Genomic DNA, 21,620 nt, shown 5'->3' with positions numbered 1-21,620 from the left:
CATCAGATTTGGGGAATGTCTCCGATTTTCTGAGCTGTTCCCGCCGACAATGTTGCAACATGAGAGTGCGACGAACTAGCAGCTCTGGTGTGAGGGTTTTAAGGAGACGGCGGAGAAGACGTAGACTGCTGATGTGGTAAGAAGAGAGGACAACGAAATAACAGTTTTGGCGTGGAGGTTTTGGGGGCGGGGGTGTAGATGTAGGTACTGCTGATGTGGTAACTCGCGCACCCGAATCAATACGGCACACTGCGTCGCGGATGACGACCACACTCACCACTCATAACGGGGGAAAGAGAAGGCAAACAGTCAGAGAAAGGCAAGTGCCCAAAAAGGAATGAGTGACAAAAACAATCATGGGTGTCCCGTAAACACTTGTGTGTTTCGTAGACGCTGGAGTGTCTCTATGGAAAAATAATGAAAAGTGTTACCCTTAGCAAGTAGCGCTGCAGCTGAGAGAATGTTTTCCAGAGCTGTTAACTGCTATTTACTGAAAAACGAAATAGATTATGTCTAAAATCTGTAAATAGCCTCATCTTTTTGCATTCTTTTTACAAAAATTTAAAAAACACGAAATAGACGTTCCTTTTTTATATATTGTATTTTAGTTCTTAACTTTATAAATGTATAATTTTTCTTTTTTTAAAAAAAAAAAAAGGTTTTGAATAGTGTTAATTAAGTATACAAAAGTAAGTATAGCCAGCGCCTAGTCATGCGTGTACAGGTGTACCACCGTAGCTGCAGAGATCTTCAAGTCTCTCTTTTCGCTAGAGAGACATTACTTATTATAAATTTAAATTTTTTTTTCTCCAACGGGATGAAATTCTTTTGACGGTCAAATGCTAATGCAATACTGTATGCTGGTCCCACTAATTCCTAATTCCATCGATTAGCACTGGTCTTTGATGGAGCTTAATCAGCAAAAATTGAATTCAGTACATGCTCTGTTGGTCGAGTTAATCCACGTTGAAAGTTGTAAAAAATAATCGCACGAAAATGTTTACGCTTTATTTCCGTTTTTGGGTGAGATGGTAAGTAACATGAAACATGATGTCAAAACCTTAAAATGTCAAGCATTGCGATAGAGGTACTAAACTCTCCTGTCTAACTTCTCATATACTTATATAGCTAAATCTAAAATAATGTTGCCATGATAACTTATATCAGAACAAACAAAATAACAAGGGAGATAGATATACCGATAAAAATTGGAATAGAATAAAAAAATTAAGGTATTGCTCGTTTGTGGCATAAAATTTTTTGCAATTCGATAGAAATTTAGAAGGCTAAGAAAATTATCATAACATCAAAACATTTTTCAAAAGTGTGGCCGTTCTGTATGCTTAATCTCAACCATCTAACTCCTTTAGCATATTTTAATAAATGATTTGTCTTAACGTTTTAGGTAGCAGCGGCATTAAAAGAAATGAAGCGCGTTGATGAAGAATTAAAAAAGAGTGATGGAATCTATGAGCAATTAACCAGCATCAACACAAAAACTTTTGCTGATTGTGAGAGGTACGTATAATTTTATGGTCAGCTAAACTAAGAAGGAAGAAGTCTCTTAGCGCTTTATTACCACGGAAATGACGTCAACGTTGTTTTTTTTCCTTAGATTTACGAATTCTGAAGTCCCAGAGTTTTTCTTCATTGTCTGAATTGGCGGAGTTGGTTGGTTATTCATCACTTAAACTAAAGAAAACAGTTATCAAACACCGAAGATTCCCCTACATCATTATCGATATAAGCCTGTTGGGGTGTTGGGGGGTGCTGGTCCTGGAAAATTCCTAGTTTGCTGAAAAAAAGACCACTCGAAAAAGCACTCGAAGACTTGTAGAATTAGCGCGGGCGCGACCGGGCGTATGTTTTAATGATCGTGGTTAGTTTTACACTAAAGCTTATTCTAATGCGTTGGGTTCTCCCAAGCGCAGCGGAGACTCCTCGGAGACTCTGTGGTGAAGAGCGGGAGAGCGTAAGAGGGAGTGGAGAACGTAAGAGGGAGCGGAGAGCGGGTGACAGTCCAAACCCCGTAACTTGAACATTCCGCCCCCCTTGCAATCACTGGGGTTGCAACATAGCCATCCTACGGCAAGCTGCAGGCACCGGACACGATCCACCCAAACACGGTCTTTTGAGCGACCGGCATTCCCTCGTCGAAGGTCAGGAATCCGGATTGGATAACCTTAGGATAAATGTCTGCTCCTAAGACCATGGATACGGTAGCAGGCCGATGGAACCCGTCATCAGCCAGCATGATGTCCCGGTACTTGGACACTACGGTGTCGCTCAATGCCCGGACAGGTGTACGGATCCGCACCCTGGGCTCGATCTTGAGTCGTGCTCAAGCTCGAGCTTCGTGTTCGCGTCGATCCTGGAGCGAATCGTCGTCGTGCAGACCTTCTCGTCGCCAACATTGGTCATCGAAAGCTTAAAGGCTGACGCCAACGAAGCGTCGATGCAGCTCATGGGGCTGCACGGATCGATAAGTGCTGCGGTCTCGAAGGTCTTCGTCCCGGTCTCCAACTTGACCAGCGCTGTGGGAAGGATGTTCACGCTGTGGCGTTGCAGCAGCGACGAGAGCGATGGGCCTGGCGTCGTTGATTCCGGACGTCGTGGCGGTGAACTCCTACGCTGAGTTGGCGGATTGTGCCGGCGGGAACGTTGGGACGAGGCCGAAGCTGCTTGCCGCGTTGGCACCGGTTGGCCACGCGAGCGCGCTCGCGACCGCGACAACGAGCTAACCTGCTCGTGCATGTGGAGCAGCGTGTGGTGGGATCGGTCGCACTTCTTGCAACGATCACCGCTTCGGCAGTCTCCCGTGGAATGCTCGTGAGCGAGGCAATTGGCGCAGTATTTGTTAATGAGGACTGCTCGCAAACGCTTTTCAGCGCTGAGCTTTAGGAACCTCGCGCACTTCCGAAGAGGATGGATACCGCGGCAGACTCGGCATCGGTAGGATTGAATACCTCGGGTACGTCTGCTCTCCACGGCACGAGCACTGCGTGCGTTTTGTTGACGAGGAGCCATGCTGCGCGTAGTCGAATGTCGAAAGGAGATCGAAAACGAAATGAAAAATAACGGATGATTAGTGCTAGTGAACTATAACTAAGGACGAGAGGAGCGCCTATTATTGTGGAGATTCGGAAGACTCCGTCGGCAAAAGCACCACTTTTGCCACAGGACGTTTAATAACTCCACGTGCAGTACGGATGTTTACTACACGGACGTTGCCGTCAGCTCCTGGGAAAACAGACTCAAGTCTGCCGAGCCGCCACTCATTAGAGGGCAAGTTGTCGTCCTTGATGACGACCATGTCATCGATGCGTAGATTTTTGGACGGGGCCTGCCATTTAGAACGCTTGTGGAGTTCTTTGAGGTACTCTTCTTTCCATCTTTCCAAGAAGGGATTTCGTTTCCCCCTTTACTTCGGGTTCCACCGTGGACATAAGGGGTCCCCCGACAAGGAAATGCCCTGGCGTCAGAGCCAGCAAGTCTGTCGGATCTTCAGACATAGGAGAGAGCGGCCTGGAGTTAAGGCACGCTTCTATTTTTGCCAAGAGCGTGGAGAGCTCTTCGAACGTGTATTTTCGTGTGGCCGTGCATTTGTAAAATAGCGTCTTGAAGCTTTTTACGCCTCCCGGAGGAATAAATTGCCATTGCATCTCTTGATGAATATAGGCATTCGTCACCGACTCTTTTACGGCTTGAAGGAAATCGCGGGAAAGCAGGGTGGCAGCGCCAACAAAGGTTTTGCCATTGTCTGACTGGACTTGACGTGGACACCCTCTTCTGGATACAAAGCGAGAGAAAGCGGCAAGAAACTTCTCGGTCGTTAAGTCAGATGTAGGCTCTAAGTGGATGGCCTTGGTGGAGAAACAAACAAAAACTAACACATACCCCTTTGTAATAAGACATGCTCTTCCCGTATAGTTCTTTATATCGAACGGACCGGCGTAATCCATGCCAGTATACGTGAATGGTCGGGAGAACGATGCTCTTTCTTTGGGCAGGACACCCATCAGTTGGCTTTGCAAGCGCTTTTTGTGGATCACACATACTTTGCACGAATTTACCACTGCTTTCATCAGGTTCTTGATTCTCGGAATCCAGTATTTCGACCGGATGAGGCGCACCATTAACTGGTTACCACCATGGAGAGTTATGCGATGCGTGAAATTCGCAAGGAGGCGAGAAAGCAGGCAGTTATACGGAAGAATCACTGGATGGCGTTCATTGTATTGAAGGCTTTCGGAAGCCGCCACACGGCCGCATGCCCTGATCAGTCCTTGCGGATCTAGAAACGGGTTCATGCTTAGGATGGCACTTGAACTTGGCACTGGACGCTTTTCACTTAGGCAGTGATATTCCACAGGGAATTCTCTGCGCTGAGTGTTCGAAATTAGGAACCACTCGGCGGCGGCAATCTCAGTGGCCAGTAGATGCACATCAGATGGAGATGTCTGCTTCCTGCACCGCTGAATGAAGCGATAAACATAAGCAAGGACTCGTAGAGCTTTCTCTAGCTTGGAGAAACGTGCCAACAACTCTTCAGAAGGAGCTTTTGCGAGATGGACTTTTAGAGCACGCTTCTCCAGGTCGGTCACCGGAGCGTTGACCTGAGTTGGCCATTGGTTGCGTGGATTTTGCAACCTAGTCGGTCCGTGCCACCATAACTGGCTATCGGCTAGATCTTGGAGTGAAACTCCTCTACTTGCCAGGTCTGCTGGATTATGCTCAGATTGAACATGACACCAATTCTCTGTTTTTGTGGCCTGGGCGATCTTCGTCACCCTATTGGCTACAAATGTGGTCCACTGGCATGCTGGCTTGCTTAACCATGCAAGCACTATCGTGGAGTCCGTCCAACAGTAAAGTTCGGAGTTAGTCGTAGGCATCTGCGGAATGATGGCTGCAGCCATTTCGGAAAGCAATAACGCTCCGCACAGCTCCAATCTTGGGAGCAAAACCGTTTTGACTGGTGCTACCCGGGTTTTCGCGGTTAGGAGTTGCACCATAATTGTGCTGCCCACTTCTACGCGGACATATATGGCCGCCCCGTAAGCCTTTTGCGACGCATCGCAAAAGCCATGATGCTCGACCTTGAAACCTGGACGAAACGATAGCCAGCGTGGAATGCGTATCTGTGGTAACACTGAATAACTTTGAAGAAAATTAAGCCATCGCTGAAAAAGCTCATTTGGAATGTTTTCGTCCCACCCAAGTTCCTGCAGCCAAATCTCCTGCATGAAAATTTTGGCTCGAACGATAAACGGCGCTAACCAGCCGGCAGGGTCGAACAATTTGGCAATTTGGGACAGGACTTGGCGTTTTGTAAAGGACGTTTCGATAGCCAACTCTGGCGGGACGAAGAAGAATTCGTCGGAGGTTGCTTTCCAGCGAATACCGAGGGTTTTGGCAGTACTTTCTGCATCGATCTCGAGAAAATCAGTATTTAAAAGATGGTTGCTCTGAATGGCCGCTAAAACTTCCTTTTGGTTGGAGGTCCATTTCCTCAATGGAAATCCGGCAGAATTCAGAGCGTCTCGGAGCTCTTGCACCATGAGCTGAGCTTCTTCCGTGGAGTCCGCTCCGGCTAAAACATCATCCACATACATGAAATTTCGAATGACATTGCTAGCTTTTGGATGGCTGAGTTCTACGTCAGCTGCTAGCTGCTGCAGTACTCGGATCGCCAGGAAAGGCGCGCAATTGACTCCAAAGGTTACTGTTTTCAGTTCGAAATCTCTGATTTCCCCTCTATTGTTACGGAAAAGTATTCGCTGGAATGGAGTGTGTCTCGGATCTACCCAGATCTGCCGATACATTTTCTCGATATCGGCGTTGAACACGTATCGGAAATAGCGCCACTTCAGAATTTGAATGGTCAAGTCGGACTGTAAGACAGGGCCAGCATGAAGGATATCATTTTAACTGGTACCATTCGATGATGGGCTGGAGGCATTGAATACTACACGGAGTTTAGTAGTTACTCTCTCCGGTTTTAAGACGGCGTGATGTGGCATATAATAGGCGTTGCAATCATGCATAGGAAGAACTTGTCGCATGTGCTTTAAGTCGAGATATTCCTGGATCACCGAATCGTATCTCGCTTTCAAGGCCTCATCTCTTTTTAGACGCTGCTCATTTCTTAAGAACTGAGCCAACGCGAAAGACCTAGAATGCCCTAGCCCGGAACCGATATGTTCTGGGTCGCGAAAAGGCAGAGTAACGACATATTTGCCGCACTCGTTTCTCATGGTCGTTTGAAGGAAATTCTTCTCGCACATGGAATCGGATTCTTTTACCAACATTGTTGGTATATCCTCCACCTCCCAAAATTTTGTGAGGAGTTTGTCCAGTGAATTATCGTACGCGTTGGAGATCTGTGTCGAAAAAGAGGAAATTCTGCCATGGGCTGAGGCTGACACTGGCCCAGTTAGTACCCAGCCGAAAATGGTCTCTTGCCCCAAGAGAGAGCCACAGATGTTGGTTTTTGCTCCACTCAGAAGCACCGAAGGCAGGATGTCGGCCCCGATAAGTACATCTATTTGTGCGCTCTCATAGAATTTTGGATCCGCCAGTGAAGAAGATCGGGAAGATCCCGAAGGAAATTTTGCGGAATTGGGTAGGAAGGCAGATTTCCTGCTAGTTGAGGGAGGACATAGGCCGTCGTCTCCAACTGCAACGCGGGCCTAGTCGGAGATCGGATGGTAAAACTGCAGAGCTTCTTGGACTGAGCAGCTACTGTTTGGTTTAAGCCCGAGACTTGGGCTTGAACCACCTGGAATGGCAATCTAATTAGATTGAACAGTCGCTCGGTTATGAATGTCGCTTCTGATCCGGAGTCGATCAGGGCGCGTGCCTTAAAGTTAGTGCCAAGATGGGAGATATTGATTATGGCAGTGCCAAGAAGGATAGCTCTTGAGCCCGTGGCGAAATAATTTTGATCACCGGCTTGCTCATTTGGAACGAAATTGGCCTGATTAGAGGAATTTGGCCTTGCCGGATTTGAAGGGCTTGAATTGCTGGAACAGAGGTTGTTTCGGTGCAACAACGTGTGATGCCGGCCACGGCAAGTAAAACAATTGTGAGTGCTTTTGCACTCACGAAGCTGATGTCCCGTTGCAAAGCAGTTTAAGCATAACTGCTTCCGTTTAATGTAGGCTGACCGGTCGTCAACCGACATTTGGAGAAACCGCGGACATACACGGACAGGATGGTTCTCCTTGTTGCACAAGTCGCAACTTTTCAATTTTGGAGCCACTTTCGTCTCGTAGGAATTTAATTTTCTAGAGGGCCCACTTGAGTTTATCGCTTTGGAATGCGACTGACTCGGTACGGACGGCCTCACATCATCGATTGCTTCTAGGGTTCGATGACGTTCTGTGAGGAAGGTGTTCAGCTCTCCCCATGTCGGGATGTCGGCTTTCTTATGTAGCGACTGCTCCCATAAGGAGAGAGTTATCTTCGGGAGCTTGGATGAGCATAGGTATACCAGCAGGCAGTCCCAGTTCTCAGTGTTGATGCCTGACAGTTCTAAGGCAGTCAAGCAACCTTGAACAGTACTTTGCAGTACCTTCAAGGCCGCCCCAGATTCCTGTGGTATCGACTGCACATTAAACAGTATTTTCAATTGACTGTTTACCAACAATCGTTTATTTTCGAAACGCTCTATCAGGTTTTCCCACGCAGAGCGGAAACCCTCGTTGGTGAGAGGCGAAATCGAAACTATGGCATGCGCGTCGCCACTTGTTTTGGCATTTAAGTGGAATAACTTTTCAACCGGAGTCAGCCGTGGATTATTAATATAAATGGCTGTGAAAAGATCCCGGAAAGTCGGCCAGCGAAGATAGTCGCCTGAGAAAACTTCTGTATCGCATGGAGGCAACCGACAGCCAGAGGAAATGTAGGCCTGGGGCGCAGCGTTCGCGGTTGGGATGGACTGAGAAGTGCCCTGCTCGATTTTATCAACGAGCTGGTCAACACACCTTTCATAGACTGAATAGCAATAACTGTATTTAGCCCTGAGAATAGGCATGTTGCTTGCTGCCGCTTTGCCTGCTGACACAAGGCAATCTGAGCAGAGATCGTATTCCTTCTCAACCTTGTCCCATAGGGTTCGGACTTGGTCGCGACGGACGCCAAGCATCGTGACGGTTGGAGCTGCGGATTCCGGAGTGTTGATCTGAGCCTCAAATTCGCTTAAGCGGTCAGAAACCGAAATGAATTTGGCTAGCGCTAGATCTGAAGCAGCCATATTTTTAGCTGTGCGCTGTACTGTGGCTTTGGATGGGGTAGCACAGTCGTCGGAAATCTGCGCAGGCGTTCTCACCGAAATGCTTGGGATTCTTGGACTCTTGGGCCCTTGTGGTGAAAAAATAGACCTGGGCTTGTCAGCGGACAATTTCTTCTTATCGTCCCCGATGGGCATAATCGAAGAAATACGAAATGGAAGGGAAGCCTGTCACACTTTTGAACAAGTAGACAGATTCCTCAGACTGCACTTAATAATTTAAGTGGTGTAAAACTTACGAAGTGGAAACGCCGTAGTTTAGACTAATCGGACAGGTGACTCGGAGTGAACAGCGAATTGTATAAATGACCTGTGATTTATGGTAATTGGGTCCACCTTATTTACGGTTGGAACCCTTGGAATGTGGAACAAGGTGATATAAAATGTTTATTAGAACGAAGAAAATTTTAATTTTTTTATTTACAACTGGAAACGGAGAACATGGAATGACTGGAATTGAAGTCTTTTCTCCGCGTTGTAAAAACTTCTAAAACACCCACAAACTAATATCCAAGCAATACGAAAAGGAAATATTTGTCGGGTGAACGACTTGTATATGGCGGTCGTATTATTTATTTATGGATAATTATTTTTTTTGAAAGTTTTCAAAAAAAAATAATTTAAAAAATAATTTAATATATATTGAAAATGTTTAATTTAATTTAAAATTTATTTATTGTTCGGAAATTAATTTGGAAATTTACCGAAAAACATTGATGGAAAATAAAACGCCTTTTCCGCGTCGGCACTTGGAATAAATTTTATTTGTGGTTTGGATTTGCCGACGGGAAACAATCTAAACTTTGGTAAACTTTGGTTATACGCCTTTTCCGCTTCGGCACTTGGGACCCAGGCGATTTAAACTTTGGTAAACTTTGGTTAAAGGGAATGCAGATAATCTGCGCAATGTATGTCGGTACGATATGTAATGTATATGGAGATGTATATAGTCATGTATACCCTTACATACCCTCTTATTAGATTAAGTTATGTTAGAATACACATGGCGCTAAGCTTTTTGTCTGAGCTTAGCTTTATTTTTAGTCAGTAGATAAGAAGACCTCGATCTGTACACATCATTGAATAAACCCTCAATTTGTTAAGCGAAACCTTTCGTTTTGTTTTAACCCCTCTTTAATCGACAAAGAAGTCGATGGGTGCTTAACTGAGGAGTTCAACCTTCAACCTACAGACGACAACGAAGTCGTTTCTGGAGGCAACGATCTTTTGGACACAACGGTCTCTGCTCGGAAGGCCCTATCAACCTTCCACATAACTGGCGACGAGGATCAACACAGAAAAAATAAGGAAACCAGCCATACGTCAAGAAATTCAATCGGAACCACAGTAAGCTGTTCTTATGTAATTTAAGTCCGGAAATCTTCAATACGTTAACCAATGCACGTGGCCGAGTATAAAGAGGAACATAAAACATAACTGGAAAGCTTTGGAACACCTGCATGTACGGAGTGACGAAACCCAACCTGGAGAAGAAGAACTTAAGCTGATAAAATTTTTTTTTCTTCGACAAAGCTCTTTATACTAGCTAAGATAAGAAACTAAAAGCTAACTATTAATACTTGCGAACCTCGAGAGAAAACAAGAAATCTAAAATGAACGAAAATAGCTTAGCCGCATTTAACTCAACAATGAACTGCATCAAGTTAATACAAAATTTTGATGGTACTGATACAAATCAATTGCCAGATTTAATTACACAAATAGAAAATATCCTTCCTTCTTTTGATGTTTTCGACACGAATACAAAAAATATTTTGTTTGGCTTTATAAAAAATAAATTTGTGGGATTATGCAGGCCAGTGATTCATAGGCATGGAAATATGACAGAGTGGGAAAGTTTTAAACGTGTAATTCTGAAAAATTTCGGGGAAAAAGAAACAAGCGATGTCTTAATGGATATGTTAAAATTGTGTCGAGTGGAATCAACTATAGAAGAATATTATAACAAAATTAATGAAATTTCGAATAGGGTACACAACCGGATACTGATCCATGACGACAAAACATACACCACATTAGAAGTGAACCGAATTGCACTCCGCGTTTTTAGAGACAACTTGCCTGAACCTACAAAAACGTTAATATTCGCGAGAAACCCAAATTCCGTAGAGGATGCCTATAAAATCATTGAAGATGCTCGGCATCAAAGCTACACATTATACGGACCAATTCGAAGAAATAATAGGTACAATAAACCCAACTTCAGAACCAATTTCAGTAATGATAATAGAAATGTAAACGAACCAGTCGTTACAGAAAGAAGCCTTGATGAAGCCAATAGGTTTCAACAAAATAATGTTGAACAACAAGAAAATTCAAGAACTGAAGGTACGCCTAGGGTAAATAATAGAAGGCAGGGATATCAATATCAATCGAATAATAGCTCAACTTCTAATTCTGCTCGAGTCTCAACAAATAGTCGAAATGTGCAAAGCTCTGAGCAAAGCAGGCGTAGTTTCGAGCCAATGGATATTAATCAATCAAGTGTAAATTTTCAGATAGAGGATCAAGACGAATACCATATATAGAAGTTCAAGGTAAAAAGAGGCCATTATTATTTATTATTGACACTGGAGCAGAATTCAGTGTAATAAATGATAATTTGTGTCACCCGAAGTGGAAAACAGACATTGACATAGAAGTAAAAGCAATGGTAAACAAAATTAAAATAGGAAAATTATGCAGGTTTCCATGTTTTCAAGAATTTGAAGCTGAAGGTTATATTTGTGAATTTCTAGAGTATAATTTTCACAACTATTTCGATGGGCTAATTGGCTGTAACATACTTAATGACTTGCATGCAGTCATCGATTACTCAAACAAAAAGATTCAACTCAATAATGTTTATTTAGATCTTTTAGTTCAGGAAAACCACTTGGATCTTGGCATACATAACTTAATTCCAATGAACTTAATTTGTCCACAGGCCAGATCCTCAATAAATGAGCTTATACAAAAATTCGAACATATTTTTTACAAAGAAGGCCAAGACCTAAGTTTCACAAGTGAAATCAAACACAGGATTATTACAAAGAATGATCTTCCCATTTATTCGAAAACATACAAATACCCAGAAATTCACAAAGACGAAGTTAACCGGCAAATAGCAGAAATGTTAGATCAAGGAATTATAAGACACTCTAAAAGCCCATATAATAGTCCTTTGTGGGTTGTTCAGAAAAAAATGGACCAGTCCAATAAGCAAAAGTGGCGGCTCGTCGTAGACTACCGTAAACTTAATAAGGAAACCATTGAAGATCGATTCCCGATCCCAAATATAGACGAGATTTTCGACAAATTGGGCGACTGTAAAATTTTTTCAACTTTAGACCTTGCAAAAGGTTTCTATCAGATAGAAATGGACAACAAAGATGTGCACAAAACAGCCTTTTCAACAACCAGTGGCCATTACGAGTTCCTTCGTATGCCTTTCGGACTACGGAACGCACCTTCAACATTTCAAAGGCTAATGAATAATATCCTTAGCCCCTATACCGGACAATTTTGCATTGTTTACATGGATGACATCCTTATATTTTCTAAGAATATAGGGGAACACGTCAATCATTTAAGCTGTATCTTCAGCTGTCTATCTAAGGCAAATTTAAAACTCCAATCAGACAAATGCGAGTTTGCCAGAGAGGAGATTGAATTTCTCGGACATACCATTAATTCAGAAGGTCTAAAGCCAAGTCAGAAGAAAATTGACGCAATTTGTAAGATAAATTTACCGACAAACCAGAAACAAATTAAAAGTTTTCTAGGCATCACAGGTTATTTGAGGCGCTACATAAAAGACTACTCCAAAATTGCCCAGCCCTTAATAAAATACTTAAAGAAAAATTCTAAAATAAACACACATGATCAAGAATACGTAGAAGCTTTTCAAAAACTAAAAATCCTAATAACAAGCGATCCGATAGTCGTTTACCCAGATTTTAACAAACAATTCACGATAGTTACAGACGCAAGTAACTATGCATTAGGCGCCGTGCTCATGCAAGATAATAAAGTAATTTCTTATGCTAGTCGTTCTCTTAAAAATCATGAACTTAATTACAGTACAATAGAAAAAGAGCTTCTTGCAATCTATTGGTCAACAAAATTCTTTAAATATTATATTTATGGAAGAAAGTTTATAATTAAAACCGACCATAGACCCCTAGTTTGGCTTAATAATCTAAAGGAACCCAACCTAAAGTTACAACGTTGGAAAGTGCAATTAAACGAGTTTGATTTTGACATAACATTTATAAAAGGTAAAGAAAACGCTTTAGCAGACGGACTTAGCAGAATTGTCAAAGCATCAACAGAAGAGTATGATAAAAATGCCCAAACAAATATAGAAATTAATAACTTAGATATATTTATGCTAGAGAACACTAACACATTACCGGAAGTTACGCCTAAGACAAAAATTATAAATGAAGATTTCTCGAAAGATCTAATTCATATATTTGCCAACGATATTGACGATTTGGAAACTATTCACAGTGCGGACTCAGACGATCTTAATTTTATTAGTATTACAACTAATTGTCTAAACGTTTTTAAAATCCAAATACAAATAATAGAAGCGGAAAGCGATTTAAGTACCTTCAAAATTTTGCATAACAAGAAAATACGACATATCTTTAAATCAAGCGGAAATCAGGAAAATATGCTTAAGTTCATGCAAGAGAAACTGCCAGAAAAAGGCTTAGTTGTAATATTTTGTGAAAATTTAAGTTTATTTGTAAAATTTCAAGAAATTTATAGGCAGTATTTTTCAAGTAATAAAAATTTAAGAATTCTAAAGTCAGGTACATTGTTAGAAGACATAAATGATAAAGAAAAACTCCTGAAGATTATCGAAAACGAACACATAAAGAATAATCACAGAGGCATTAACGAAATTTTTATATCTATAAGAGAAAAATACTATTATCCAAAAATGCAAAAGTTTATTCAAAATTATATTAACAATTGTAAAATTTGTAATTTAGCCAAATATGATAGACAACCTATAAAATATAATTTTAATATTACAGAAACGCCAGATAAAATAAACGATATAATTCACATAGACATCTGGTATCCTAAAAGAAACATTATGTACGTTACATCAATTGACAAAATGTCTAAATATGCCACTGCTCAACATATTAAAGACAGATCTTGGATTTCTTTGCTTAACGCAATCAAATTAAGAATTCAATACTTAGGAAAGCCGAAAAAGATTGTAACTGATAACGAATTCGATATTGTCGTAATTAAGCAATTTCTCCTCGAAAACAACATAGATATACACTTTACAACTCCTTATAAGAAAACTGGAAACTCTGATGTGGAAAGATTGCACTTAACCCTAAATGAACATATGCGATTGTATAATGCTGATCCAAACAATTTTGACACTATTCAAGAAAATGTTTATAAAGCAATTGTTTGCTATAATAACACAATTCATTCAACCACAAATATTAGACCGATAGATTTATTTAATAATATACTTTGTCACGAAGACATCTCTAAACTATCCGAAAAGCTAGTAAAAAACAAACAAACTTTAAATGCAAAACAGGATAACATAAACGAGTCAAACTTCTCAAATATATTTGTAAAAAATAATCAAGTAGGAAAATCAAATCCAAAATATAAAGAAATAAGTAATTACACTCAATACGGTAACTACTTGATTAATAATAAAGACAATAAACGAAAAATCTATAAGGATCAGGTGAAACGGAAATATAAATATCAAAATGAAGATTGTGAAACCTAACATTTCTGTACTCCTATTATTTACATATGTATTACTTAATGAAATAATTTCAACCACATACTTGAAACTTACGCTGGGGGAGTCATGTATACCCTTACATACCCTCTTATTAGATTAAGTTATGTTAGAATACACATGGCGCTAAGCTTTTTGTCTGAGCTTAGCTTTATTTTTAGTCAGTAGATAAGAAGACCTCGATCTGTACACATCATTGAATAAACCCTCAATTTGTTAAGCGAAACCTTTCGTTTTGTTTTAACCCCTCTTTAATCGACAAAGAAGTCGATGGGTGCTTAACTGAGGAGTTCAACCTTCAACCTACAGACGACAACGAAGTCGTTTCTGGAGGCAACGATCTTTTGGACACAACGGTCTCTGCTCGGAAGGCCCTATCAACCTTCCACATAACTATATGTATATGTATGTATATGGAAATGTATATGTATATGTATGTATATGGAGATGTAATGCATGCAATGTATATGGGTAAATGGCGGGAAAATATTTAATTAATATTTTCCTTGGAATGGCCAGCGGGTATGTGTTGTTTGTTTGTTGTTTGTATGTATAGCAGAGCAAATTGTATTGAGCGGACTGCGGAGTTAAAGCAAAAGAAAATGTGTTGAAAAGAATTTGGCTTGCGTTGGACACAGTGAAACGAGAACGGAATGTTTGCCACTTTGGGCAGAGCTTTGGACTTTAGAAATTTTCACTGAACTTGGCACAAATTAATTTCACTTTGCCACATTTGGAATTTTGCACTGTTCGGACTGGATGAATATTTAAATATATTCGGAAAATGGGACTTAGAATTTTAGAACGGTGGGTAATATGGCGGCGCCCGTGAAAATGGATAAGTAATTTCCTTTAATTGCCTTTTGTCGGAGAAATCCGTTAGATCTGACAATAAATCTGACAGCAAATTGAACGAAATTGGATGTTCGAACCATTGCTGCAGACCGGCAATTAAAAGGTATGGAGATTTCGTACTTATCTATAAGTTGGTCGCTGAAGGACAAACTTGAAAAATCCAGGATATCCGGCTCGAAGGACCAAAATGTTGGGGTGTTGGGGGGTGCTGGTCCTGGAAAATTCCTAGTTTGCTGAAAAAAAGACCACTCGAAAAAACACTCGAAGACTTGTAGAATTAGCGCGGGCGCGACCGGGCGTATGTTTTAATGATCGTGGTTAGTTTTACACTAAAGCTTATTCTAATGCGTTGGGTTCTCCCAAGCGCAGCGGAGACTTCTTGGAGACTCTGTGGTGAAGAGCGGGAGAGCGTAAGAGGGAGTGGAGAACGTAAGAGGGAGCGGAGAGCGGGTGACAGTCCAAACCCCGTAACTTGAACAAAGCCTAAATAAATATGTTAAGCCAATACAACCCAATCAATAATTTCAAATGGCTTAATGGCTTAGTTTCCCAACAATTAAATTATGTTCTTTGATATGTCAGTACACTAAATCTTGTAATCTTTTCTCGACACACTATTATTATCATTTAAAAGAAATCCATGATCTAAATCTAATATGGGGTATGAATCTACAAACTAAAAACTAGACAAATGATAAATCGAAATCGAAACATTTTTCAAAAGTGTGGGCGTGGCAGTTTTAGGCGGTTTGTGGGCGTTATTGTGGGCGAGGAAAAAAATGTTTTGGCATATTAATAGAAATTTACAAGACTAATCTAATATAAAAATCAAAACTTTTTTGAAAAGTGTGAGCGTTGCAGTTTTTTGCAGTTTGTGAGCGTTAGAGTGGGCATGGCAAAAAGTTGTTTGGCCAATCGATAGAAATTTACAAGACTAATTAAAATATGAAAAAATATCAAACCATTTTTCAAAAGTGGGGGCGTGGCAGTTTTCGGCGGCTTATGGGAGTTTCAAAGTTTTGTGGCAAATCGATAGAAATGTACAAGCTAATAAAAATATGAAAAAATCTATAGAAAAATATCAAATATAAAAACATGTTGCAAAAGGGTAGGCGTGGCAGTTTTGTGCGGTTTGTAGGCGTATGAGTGGGCGTGGCAAACATTATTTTTGGCAAATCATAGAAATTTACAAGACTATTAAAAATATGAAAAAATATATCAACGCATTTTTCAAAAGTGTGGGAGTGGCGGGTTTGGGCGGTTTGCGGGCGTTAAAATGCGTGTGCCAAAAAGTTTTTGGCAAATCGATAGAAATTTTTAAAACCAATATAAATATGAAAAATATCAACAACTTTAGAAAAAGTCTGGGAGCGGTAGTTCTGGGCGGTTTGTGGGGGTTAGAGTAGGAGTATTAACATGGGTCAATACACTGGCTCTGCGTCATTGTCTCTACAATTATTTAACCTTCTAGCTCGTACAGGTCCTGAGATCTCGATGTTCATACTACGAAGAGGGCCAGATCGTCTCGGCTATTGATCCTTATCAAGAATATATATTCTTATATATACTATATAAATATATACTCGGAAACGTTTTCTTAACCTGTTACAAACTTTCAACTAATCTAGTTTAAGATAACTAAAGTTAACGTCCACGGACGGCCAAATAAAATAAGCGACAGTAACGGCATTCTGCTAAGTAAGCATTATGTTGTGGCATGCAGCATACTTGCGTGGCCGCTTGAACATGAACCCGCAAAGATATTTGTTGCGGTTTCACTTTTAGCTTCTGTCTTAATTTTGCATTTGCTGCAAATAAATAATGACAAAAAAAATCACTCCGTCTTTTTACTACGACGTTAATCGTCAAACATAATTACCTAATCATTATAGTTACTCCAGTGCACTAATAATTTATACCGAAATTTCGAAAATGACTTTATATTAGAATACTTGTCATTAGGGTATTCAGCTTGCGACGTGAGAAAAATTTATAAGGCAGTGATTGTTGAGTGCTTGTGTTCGCATTTCGTGCCTCCAGATATGACTTTTGCAATAAACAGTTTTCATATTTTTATTTATTTTATTAATTTTTACTACTTAAATTTTTAATACTTCGGAAAACTAAGGGCACCATCTGATCTTTTTATTAATAATTGTAAAATACACAATAAAGTTTTTGAAATATTGTTAAAAATAATAAAAAACAAATGTGTATAAAAAAAATTGTTGTTGAGCATTCGTGCAGAAATAAAAGTAGTGTATATATATTACACATAATTAATTATCAACATAAATATAAATATGTTAAAGGTAGCTAATTCGAGCGGCGATCTTAACAAACGAATTTAAAAATTTTTTAAAATATAATAGTCAGGGCGTAAATTTTTATTTTATTTCATCATATTGCTACGAAATTGGCCAAAACTTCAAATATGTAAATTCGTTTCTTCGATCAGAATTGATTTCGGCCCGAAAATAGTCTTCTAGCACAACACGCACACATATACGCTTTCTCGTCTCTTGTTTTTACTCACACAATCTATTTTTAGATTTCTTACGCTCTCAGCGTCAGCGAGCAGAAAGAGAAAAACGAATGTATGGCCAAAGACACTAGAATAACAAGATGCGTAACGGCCATACATTCGTTTGGCACTATGCAGCCACTTTTTTGGTGAAGGCCAAATTTGCTCTCTTTCCGCTCGCTCACGCTGAGAGCGTAAGAAATGTAAAAATAGAATTTGCTTGCTTGTGTGAGTAAAAACTAGAGACGAGAACGCGTATATGTATGCGTGTTGTGCTAGAAGACGATTTTCGGGCCGAAATCAATTCTGATCGAAGAAACGAATTTACATATTTGGAGTTGTGGTTAATTTTGTAGCAATATGATGAAATAAAATAAAAATTCCCTGACTATTATAATAATTATTATAATAATAATTAAAGCAAATACAAAGGAAATTATTATAACTACTGTAATTTGAAACATAAATTTTCCAAAAAGAAGACATAACATTGAGAAATAAATATTTCATAAAAATAATAATTATTTTTTAATTTCATAAAAAAATAATAATTTAATTAATAAATAATAAAAATAATAATTTTATTAATAAATAATAAAAATAATAATATTTCATAATAATATTTCATAAAAAATAATAATACGTAGTAGAAAATAAAAATTAATAAAATAAATAAAAATATGAAAACAGTTCGTTGCAAGAGTCAAATCGTCAGGCACGAAGTGCGGACACAAGCACTCAACAATCATTGCCTTATTAATTTTTCTCACGCCGCAAGCTGAATACCCTAATGACAAGTATTCTAATATAAAGTCATTTTCGAAATTTATTTTGTGATGTACATAGATTCGTCTATTACTATTTCTAAGCTTTATTTAAATAATAATAACGTTGAGGCAATGCAAAACAAGAATTTTTCGCATGGTGCCAATTGATAAAAAATAATATAGATTTAAAGTCAACGAACTTCTAAGGTGAAGGGCATATTTTGTCAAATTTACAATACATGAGCATACGTGTGCACACATACAGTTGTATGCTATCACTGTATGCGTAGAAAAGAGCTGTTTGCTGTAGCGCTCTCCGCTCTTTCTATCTCGAACAAAAACTCAAGAGAGCCTGGAGCCACCTCTAGAGCCACGGCCAAAAAATCGCGTGCCAAAAATTTGTATGGCCGTTACGCATCTTGTTATTCTAGTGTCTTTGGTATGGCCGTTACGCATCTCGTTATTCTAGTGTCTTTGCTTTTACTCTATGAGTTGCGGGTATAAACACAAAAGAAAAACCTATCGAATTATTGTGTGTATAATGTACTGCTGGGATTAGGCAGTTTCTATTCTGTCAAAAGTTAAAATTCTCGTATTGGGAATAAATTACTGTAGTGGTGCCTTGTGTATCCCTGAACCAGCGCTTCAATTAAATAAATAGTTTGACCAAAGGCATTAGTATAACAAGATGCGTAAAGGCCATACACTGGCTTTGCACTATGCAGCAGCCACTTTTTTGGTGACGCCCGCTGAGGGTGTTTGCTTGCTTGTGTGAGTAAAAACAATAAACGAGAACGTATATATGGGTGCGTAGTTAAGCTAGAAGACGATTTTTGGGCAGAAATCAATTCTGATCCAAGAAACAAATTTACATATTTGGAGCTTCGGCTAATTTCGTAACAATATGATGAAAAAAAAATAAAAATAATAATTTTTTTAATAGTTTTAAAGTTTTTTAATATTTGTTTGTACGAATTAGCTATTTATATTTATGTTAAAAATTAATTATATGTAATATAGTAACGTACTTATGCCTTCCTCATAATTCACTTATATAAAAGACCGATCGCGGTGGTCCGCCGTATCGATTCCTCGTTAAATAAACAAACATTTCTCGATATTGCGCATCCACTCAAGCCGTAACCAAAACCCAGCCACTAGGCAGGCACGTGGCCACGTAGTACATAAGAATTCTTTTTCCATATTTATGCACATAAGCATAAGCAAGAAGCCAGTACATCTAAGATTTTCTCACACCAATTGTTTCAGTCTTAAGCCGACATTCAATCAATTAAAACGAAAATTTCGGCGTTGATCTAAGTTCAAAATTTGAACTTCAAATACGGATCATTTAATCGGCTCAAAAACAAAAACTATTTTACTGGCGCAGTCATTAGGATTCAAAAAAAATTCCGAAAAAAAAGAACCGTGACTGGAAAATAAATAAACTTTTTTAATCCGCTACTCGTGAACAATTACGCTTGTGATTTCGGTTTTTTTAATAAAGTGGAAGAAAACAAAGAAAATTCCAGATGAAATTCATCCCATAAGTCCAACGGCAGGAGAAAGAAACATTACAAATAATAAAATTATAGAAAAGTAAATATTTTTTCAACGAAGCTACCAAATAAGCATACAAAAAAAATATACACCTAAATCAACTTATAAGTGCAGCAGAAAAAATCAAAACAATAAAAAACTCCAGAAGACAAAAACATGAAAATATAATAAACTCTATCGAAATAAAACTAAAACAAAATACAAAATGGAACAACCTAAGATTGCCGCAACACAACTCGTAACCCTAAACTAAAACAACCTAAAAGAAGCGCGAAGACAACTCAAAGACATTTTCCCATTTAATGGAGATCCCTCAGCGCTTTATATGTTCATTAGTAGCGTGGATTACATTCTAGAACTATACCCAACTAACGACCTGCGACAACGACGCATTCTACTTGGAGCTGTGGAAGGAAAAATAGATGGACAAGTAATAAGATCATTGGGACTACCAAACATCGAGGACTGGTACACCTTGAGGTCAAGGTTAATTGTTGAATAGAAACCCCAAACGCCATGTTACAAACTTCTGGGAAATTTCCGAGAAACACCATACAAAGGAAGTTTACGAGCATTCTGCGAGGAAGCTGAAAGTAGGCGTCAACTCTAAATATCGAAACTACATCTCGAAGGTTATAATACCGAGCTCATCATTAATGTGCAAGCAATAAGGGACTCTATTAAGAGACTTATACGAAAATTACCAACTAATTTGTTCTGTACTTTGGATCGTCATGAAATTCCGGATTTAAGAACCCTAATTAACATAGCACAACATGAGGGGATTTATGAAGAACACGCAAATGCTTATTATTATTAGGTGAGACACATGGCCTTGTAATGGCCTTGTAATGGGTACTGCATTTATATGACCTGCGAGTTTATTTTTCACTACTTATCGCAATTACTATTTGCGCTTATATTTCCGTACTTTTCTATTGCACCAAAACGACTTTAATTGAATATAAAATTGATTATATAGCAACAATTTCAAATAATCGATTAGCTCTGCGTATAGTCAACTTCAAGCAAACGGGTTAAGAGAAATTAAAGGGACAAAGAAAAAAGTTGGAGAGCTCTTCTTACCACCCAAAAATGCGCGTTTTTTTAAAATATCAAATTGGAATATAGCAAAATAATTCAAATGAATCTAATTTAAATTTTAAATAATACAAATGGGTCATTTATGATACATGCATTTTTATTAAGTCAAATGACTTAATAAATATACTAAATAAATGAGTACGTACTAAATGAGTACGCGTGTAAGTTGGGCAGAGGCGGCGTTCAAGGGGGCTTTGTCTATCATTGGCCTCACACATACCTGGGAAATTCTCACAAATATTATTTCAATCATTAAACAGCTTTGAGTAGCGTTACAGCTTCAAACCCCCTTGCAAGCTGAATACTCCAATGACAAATATGGTAATATAAAGTTATTTTTGAAATTTATTTTGTGATATTTTGTACATAGATTCGGCTATTACTATTTCTAAGTTATATTTAAATTATTATAACGTAAAGGCAATGCAAACCGATTTTTTTTACATGGTGTCAATTGATCAAAAATAATATTGATCTAAAGTCTAAAAACTTCTATGGTTAAAAGCATATTTTGTGAAATTTACAATGCATGAGGATACGTGTGCACACATACAGTTGTCGTCTGTAACTGTATGCGTAGAAAAGAGCTGTTCGCTGTAAAGCTCTCCGCTCTCTTGCTCTTGAACAAAAATTCGAGAGAGCCTGGAGCCACCTCTAGAGACACGCCGAATAAATCGTGTGTACAAAAATCGCATCTTGTTATTCTAGTGTCTTTGA

At 39.1% G+C, this 21,620-nt stretch overlaps 1 protein-coding gene across 1 annotated transcript in view; it reads left to right on the top strand.

The window, feature by feature from the left end:
• The window catches only part of LOC117141917 (unconventional myosin-VIIa), a 606,161-nt gene that overhangs the window by 411,629 nt on the left and 172,912 nt on the right, over positions 1 to 21,620 (top strand). The window contains exon 11 of the mRNA XM_033305646.1: positions 1,406 to 1,518. Within this exon, the coding sequence (XP_033161537.1) occupies positions 1,406 to 1,518 (113 nt within the window). The remainder of the gene's footprint in view (positions 1 to 1,405; positions 1,519 to 21,620) is intronic.

The sequence above is a fragment of the Drosophila mauritiana genome, chromosome 3L, assembly GCF_004382145.1.
Source record: "Drosophila mauritiana strain mau12 chromosome 3L, ASM438214v1, whole genome shotgun sequence".
In the NCBI taxonomy this organism is placed as follows: Eukaryota; Metazoa; Arthropoda; class Insecta; order Diptera; family Drosophilidae; genus Drosophila; species Drosophila mauritiana.
The sequence above is the reverse complement of the archived record's forward strand: the minus strand, read 5'-3'. Positions and strand labels throughout refer to the sequence as shown.